The 7,377-nt window shown below is 43.9% G+C and overlaps 1 protein-coding gene and 1 pseudogene across 1 annotated transcript; both read left to right on the forward strand.

Annotated features, from left to right (window-relative positions):
* LOC109937468 overlaps nt 1-2,377 on the forward strand; it is a 9,543-nt pseudogene extending 7,166 nt beyond the window's left edge.
* Nucleotides 2,378-2,521: 144 nt separating this feature from the next.
* Nucleotides 2,522-6,258, forward strand: LOC109937466 (ferritin, heavy subunit-like). Its single transcript, XM_020536044.2, has 4 exons — nt 2,522-2,716; nt 4,895-5,041; nt 5,374-5,499; nt 5,957-6,258. Exons 1-4 carry the CDS (start codon nt 2,615-2,617, stop codon nt 6,110-6,112), a joined length of 531 nt encoding a protein of 176 aa, XP_020391633.2. The 5' UTR covers nt 2,522-2,614; the 3' UTR covers nt 6,113-6,258.
* The last annotated feature ends 1,119 nt before the right edge of the window (nt 6,259-7,377 follow it).

Raw genomic sequence — 7,377 nt, forward strand, 5'->3', positions numbered from 1 at the left:
TCTTGCTGCTAAAGCCAGCATTGAGCGCACTAAGCTGCTCCCTTGGTCCGTCTGAGCTTCCTACATGGTGAAGGTTACTCCTGATGCAGTTTGATTTCACCCAATCACATTGAAGGAGCGGTGTGACTCGGAGAGGAAACCTGGCGATGCTGACTTTCCTGTCCAGCTGTTTCCTTTATCTTTCGAGGTGTCAGAGATCATGGGTTAGGGAGGGGGCTATCAGAGACATCCTGGGGATTGTTTCAGGGAGTCTTGTAGTGAGTGCACACTGCAGCCTTCACGGAGAGTGTGGGTCTTTAAGGCAGTGAACGTATTTGTTCCAACATGGAAACCCTTTCATTTTCAGCAAATTGAAGACTTGGCTGTAGAATCCAATGGTACAGGAAGTGGCCATTCGGTCCATTAAGTCTGCATCGAACGTCTGAATAAGGAGTCAGACCTACCCTATTCCCCTCACCCTGTGTGTCCCATGCCTAACCAAGCTAGGCCTGTATCCCCCTTGTCACAATCAGCAATTGAGAATTGCCAATCCACACAACCTGCAAATCAGAGAGCACCAGGAGGGAACCCAAACAGACACAGGGAGAATGTACAAATTCCACACAGACAGTTCCCCAGGCTGTAATGAAACACAGGTCCCTGTCACTGAGGTAACAGTGCTAACCACTGAGCCACTATCACACCCTGAAGTAACAAACGATGGAATATGCTGTTACAAACTATTAAAGTCATAGAGTCATATGTCATGGAAACAGACCCTTCAGCCCAACTGGTCCACACCAACCAGGTTTCCCAAACTGAACGAGGGGTGGAGGTTAGATAGACCTTAGGTTTAGGGTAAAAGTTCAGCACAACATCGTGGGCTGAAGGGCCTGTACTGTGCTGTACTGTTTTATGTTCTACGTTCAACTAGTCCCACTTGCCTGTATTTGGCGCATATCCATCTGAACCACTCCTTTCCATGTAAATCTCCAAATGTCACTTAAATGTTGTAATTCTACCTACTTTTACCACTTCCTCTGACTGCTCGCTCCATACACACACCAACCTCTGTGTGAAAAAGTTGCCCCTCATGTCCCTTTCAAATCTTTCCCCCCTCATGTCAAACCTATGCCCTCTAGTTTTGGACTCCCCTACCCTGTCCCAGCATGCTTTTTATATACAGTCAATCTTGAGTGTGCCAGTGGCGAGGCTACATTTAGTGCCCAGCAACTGTTACACTTCAGGAGGTGGTGATGAGCTGGTTATTACAGTCCACCTGGTGTAGGAGAGACCAGAATGATGCTGCTAATGCTGCTGAGGGGGGGGTTCTGGGATTTTGATTCAGAAACAGTGATATTGTTCCAAGTCAGGATGGCAATAGATTTGCATGGAGCTGCTTCAGTGTTGTTGGGACTGCACTGAGCCAGAAAATTGTAAAGTCTTCAATCACACTTCCTAACTTTGGGCTTGTAGATGATGGACAGACTTTGGAAAGTCAGGAGTTGAGTAATTCGCAACAGAATTCTCAGCCTCTGACTTGCTCTTATAGCCACGAGAATTCATGAGGTTTGACCTCTGACCATGGTTTATGTAAAATATTCAAACTTGTCATTTAAACCAGCAAGTTAGGACGAGACTGCAACCTGGTATTTGAAGCAGATGTTGAGTAAAAGTAACTTGTTTCCACCAATCTACACGTCAAGTCTGTGATCATATCGTAACATCTTCAATTCCCAAAGCCTCACAGGCCACCAGTCCATGGGAGGCTGCTCAATTCAACACAGTTGCTGAGCTGTACGTTCTACAGAATGCAACGTAAACAGGACCAGAAACTCTCCACTTGGAAACATGCTGGAGTTGACGACTAGTTCTACTTCAAACAATTGAAAACCGAACATGGAGACAAAAGCATTGAATGTACAATACGTTTCCAGCAGAAACCTGGACATAGAGGCCTGAGGCCTACTATGTCGAAGAGTACATTTAACATTTTGCTTTTCAAACTGGGCTTCATGAATCCCGAGGTCAAGGAGATCACAGCAGATTCAGAACGGATCCACATCTGCTGCCTATATTAGATGATCCAAAAGCACATTATTTCTGTTGCTGCACAGTAATAGGAAAACGTTTACTGTCAACAAAATCTAGCCATTTTTCTATGTGCTCCAACACTGTTATTCAAAACATACGAAGACTATTCCCTCAGAGTAACAAACTGACAGAATTCTGCAAATCTGTGATGAGCGTGTCTTAAGACATAACCTCAGATACAAAAGTGAAGTTTTAGAGTATATTTTATTCTCATTTTTAGGTCGATATCCTCACAGAATTTGCGCTTGTGCAGGAGGTCAAAGGTCATTCAGCATTTCCATCATCGACCAGTTGTCAATTCTGATCGGTTTCTGGATCCAATTCCCATCCTGCACTGATTGGACACGGCAGCTGATCAATTGATTGACAAAAGTGATTGGCCATCACTGATGATGTCATTTCCTGCTTCATAAAATGAGTGGGGTCTGCTCCTGGAGTATAAATAAAGTCCAAAGACAGTGATGATTTAGGTGTAGTTGATACTCTTTTTAAATTTCTCATTTGATTGTGGAGGGAAAAAGAAAGCACTTTTCATCACAAAATGAGTTCCCAGATTTGTCAAAACTATCACCAGGATTGTGAAGCTGCTGTGAACAGGCAGATTAATGTGGAGCTCACTGCCTCCTATCTCTATCAGTCTTTGGTGAGTGTTCTCTCTGTGGGTTTAGAATTCAATCTATTATGCTTAAAGTGTACTGCTTTCTTTGTCTCTAATTACCTTGTTGTTTTTGTAGATTTGAGTTTTGTGGTTATTACCTAAAAATCCCTTCTGGATGAATGTGATATTATTTTAACAATGGGGTATGATACTGATGTACAATAAGTCATGCCCCTGTTGGCCTTCAATGATTGAGGGTGAAGTGTTGAGCTATTTCCCAGTTCATTTATAGCCTGGCATAAGTTGTCAATTCTTTCTCTGGAATTGGCAAAAATGTATTTCTGATTGCAACTCTGCCTTCTTTTTCTACAATCACCCATTGGCTAGGCACCTTCTTTGTGATATTGTTTCAGGTGTCTTGATTTATACTTGGTCTTCTGCTGGTCCTAAACAAACAACATGCCATTATTGATGCTGTAGTAGAGAACTCGGGCAGTGACTGGCTTGGATATGAATATGTATTTGTAGTGAGCCTGACTAGCATTAAGTAGGCCTCAGTTGTGGACTATTTAGCTTTCTGTATTCACTATTCATGAGTGGATTGTCAGTGGTCAGGAAGCCATTTGTTGTCCATGCTTTCAGCAGATCAAAGCTCACCCTGTGACCTGTTGGTGCATGCACTGGGTGGCTGGAATGTCCTGTGACTACTTTTCCCCTAATGAAGGGGAAAAGTATGGAGTTTCAAATCAGGATGGTATGGGAAATGAACTGGCCCCTTTCTCCAAGTAGTAGTGCTGATGCCTTTCCAAATGGTAAGATTTATTGGTTTAGAAGCTATTTTGAAGTACCCTTGAAGGCTGATGGGCACCTGGTAGATGGTGAATACAGTAGCAATGAAGTGGGTTGCTTTGGCCTAGATGGTGTGTGCTTCTTGCATGTTGTTTCCAATTTATCCAGATACCTGGAGAATATTTATCATACACTCTCCTTCTTCCTGTGAGAAGGAAGTCTATGGTATGAGAATGAAGTACCTAGAAGCTCTATTCTGGGAGGTGGGAAACTGCTTTCACTGAGTCAGTTGGGTTTTAATCACTGAGCAGTGTCCCAACTCCATTAGGAATCTTGCGCTAACAATAAAATCCCCACTGTCCTACACCTGCCATACCATGTAACTACCCAATTAACCACAACAATAAATTTGTTAATACCTCCTCTTCATGACAAAGGAACTTCTCCCCAAGTCTCAGAAGAACATTGCTGATTAATCTTAAAGCAATTGGCAATTGGCAAATGAATGGACTAATCAAGTCCCAGTTGGTGAGTTGTACCCCATTCATAAAACACAACGTTCTTTCTTGTGAATGTGGGAGTTCCCAGGTTGGAGTCAAATATGAAGAAAATCTGCAATGGTTGAAGTTAAAAGCAAGGGTGTTTTTAAGATGGTGACATTATCAGCAGATCATTGCTCTAAGTTTGGGTCACACTAGGTCTGTCCTGGATTTGACCTTTATTCAATTTCGAGTTTCACTCTGATTCATGTAGCTGCTTATTCCTCAGCCTCTGGATGGGAGCGCACTGCATACACAGGTCTGTAATACACTGCAACAATCCACAGGCTGTCATTAGGCAGGTTTTCCTTAGCAGGCTCCTGGTGCCACTTTCTTTTGTTCTTCTCTATATTCCAGATAGCTAACGAAGTATGTCACTAATGTTTAGGGTACATCCAATCCCACTGATCTGCAAGATGAGGAAAACTTGCTCCCTCCTGGTTATTAGTTACAGCAGTGTCCAACATTGCCTTTCGCGCCTCAACCCAAAGGGAAACCAACTAATCTGACACTCCAGCTCCTGGCATTTGATTAAACCCTGTTCAATCACTTTCATCCAATTCTGATGGAGCTTCCTGAGTGGAAACACGAAATCAGATTTGCTTGCTGCAGGCATGAGTAGACCTGCTGAGCAATTCATTGCTGGTTTAAGCCAACATAATAAACATGGTATTTTTATGTTAAAAGGAGGAGGCTGGGGTTGTTTTGAGATCCTTGAACTGGAGCAGCTCGCTCATTGGACAACATGCAGTTATCAGCCATTTTGATTCACAAGATGGTGAACAGCTCATTGAGTTCTCGGCTTGATTGAGAAGGTGAAACTAGTCCTGTCTTTTTGAAGAACAGTCCTAACTATCAATGTGTTCAATGGGCCTTAACTTGTTCTCTCTTCCAGATGGTGTACTTTGACCGGGATGATGTGGCCCTCCCCCATTTCTCCCGGTTCTTCACAGATCAGTCCCAGGAGAAGCAGGAACATGCAGAGAAGCTGCTGAAATTCCAGAATCAGCGTGGAGGCCGAGTCCTCCTCCAGGATGTGAAGGTTGGAGTTGGGTGTTTGGGGGAGGGGGGGCAAGAATGGCTGCTCCTCAGGGATGGCTCAGTGGTTAGCACTGCTGCCTTAATGCCAGGGACACTGGTTTGGTTCTGCTGACTGGACTTCACAACATTGCCCCATGTCTGCATGGGTTTCCTCACACAGTACACAGATGTGTAGGTTGGACAGATTGGCCATGTGAAATCTGGGGTTAAAGGAATAGGGTGGTGGGATTCTCTGCAGTGGGTAGGTGTTGACTTGATGGGCTGAATGGCCTGATCCCATGCTGCAGGGATTCTCTAATTCTGAAGCTTAACTGTCCTTCTTTCCATTCTCAGAAGCCAGAGAGGGATGAGTGGGGTAACAGTCTGCAAGCAATGCAGGTTGCCCTGGATCTGGAGAAGAATGTGAACCAGAGTTTGCTGGATCTACACCAACTCACCACTGCCCAGACTGACCCTCATGTAAGCTTCACCACATCCTCATTCTCATCACTGCTAGACCCTCAGGGCAACATTTCTTTGGTTGGTTTTTGTGGATTGGAAATTCACTGATGTAATGCTTTGTCCAAATATGACATTGTGATCATGTGTGTTCATTTAAGGTGTAATGTTACAACAGCTCAGCAATCGGCTGAAATAGAAATTTGGATTCCTATCTAGTGGGAGTGCTGATGTGATATTGGCCACGGAATTCTCATTTGGGATCTTTTCACCATAAAATGCAGTTTGTTAAAGAACTCCAAGTTGCAAGATGAAGCAGCTGAAATGCTATGGTCCTCATTGGCACAAATTCTCCAGGTGTTAGCTAGATTTTCAGGGCTATCTAGAGCGAGCATAGCTCAGTCTGTTTTGCAGTGGGAATTCTGAAATTGTCTTGGATAGTGTAAATGCACCCAGTTGTAATATTCCTCTGTTCCAGCTGTGTGACTTCCTGGAGACTCTCTATTTGGATGAGGAGGTGAAGATCATCAAGCAACTTGGGGACTACATCACCAACCTGAAGCGCCTGGGAGCTCCTGAGAAAGGGATGGGAGAGTACCTGTTTGACAGGCTCTCCCTGGAGGACAGCAATTAGTGTGGCATGGAGTATTGTCTGCTTGGTCTTAATGCATGACCCACTTCACCTGGACAATCTGGCCCCATCCAGGGAGAAGGGTCTTGTAGCAAAGAATGTAATGGCTGTACCAGCTGAATGGAAATGAATAAAATGTATTGATCTTGCTTATTGTCCATCATTCAGACCACTGATACTTCCTGTTGGTAGATGATGCTTGAAACTGTTGATCAAGACACTACTGTACAGCCTATCAATCCAACTAGGAAACACTCTACTGGATAACTTACCACTACCCCACCAAAGTGGGAAGGGATAACTAGGCCTATTTAATACAAACTGTTCCCACCTGGAATGTGAAGTTGGGTGTTTTTAGTCTATTACTGGATGTGATGTGTACAATTGCTCAAAAGAATTTATTTTTTTCTTTTGTGAAAGGACCTTCCTCTACTTTGTCAAAAGGGAAGACTAGACATCCCGCTTCCCCCACAAACCTCCCATCCCTGATTCCATATTCACTTCCAGATTTCCCACCACATTGCTTGCCCTCAGCCTCCCTGAAAATTTATTCCTCTTACCATGGCCATAAACCAAAACTAGATAATCTGGCTGATTTGGATCAATTCACCTCACCCAAACTCTCAAGGAAGAGGTCAATGAGGCTGTGGTTCCTAACCAGAAGGTGGAACGAACTAATCAGGGAATGATACAATCTCCATGTGGCAGGTGTAGCACTCTAAGGGACTCTAACATGACTAGTATATTCCATTCTAAATGTTCCTGCTTTGTTTTCCTCTGGATATGGCCTCGGGTTCCAAGTTGCTGGTTGGGGCTTAGATTGTTATAACTATCAGCACTTGGGCACTTTTAGAAATTCATTCCTCTTCACTTTTGGGTACACACTGCACCTTGATACAATATCCATTCCACCTAAACAAGGAGTCAATCCACACGGTATGGGGGCAAGGGGGAAACAGTTTCCTGGAAGCAATACCAAGTTAGCTCAATGTGGCTCACTCATTTTACTTTGTTTCCCTATCCGAGCCTTCACTTCCAACAACACCCCTGCCCTTTCTTCAATAATCTGGCAGCCCAGAGCAGGGAATATTCAGCTCAAACATTCACAATAGGCACATTCCTGGGAGTCAGCTCAAGAAATTCTCCTGAAACTGTATTGGATTATAATGCAGGGTCTCATTGCCACCTACAGTAGGATAAGTGACCTGGGATTTACATAACACACAGTTAAATGCTGCTATTTGACTCTTTCCGCTAAAGCCAGCATT

This window comes from Rhincodon typus, chromosome 37, assembly GCF_021869965.1.
Source record: "Rhincodon typus isolate 14 chromosome 37, sRhiTyp1.1, whole genome shotgun sequence".
Lineage (NCBI taxonomy): Eukaryota > Metazoa > Chordata > Chondrichthyes > Orectolobiformes > Rhincodontidae > Rhincodon > Rhincodon typus.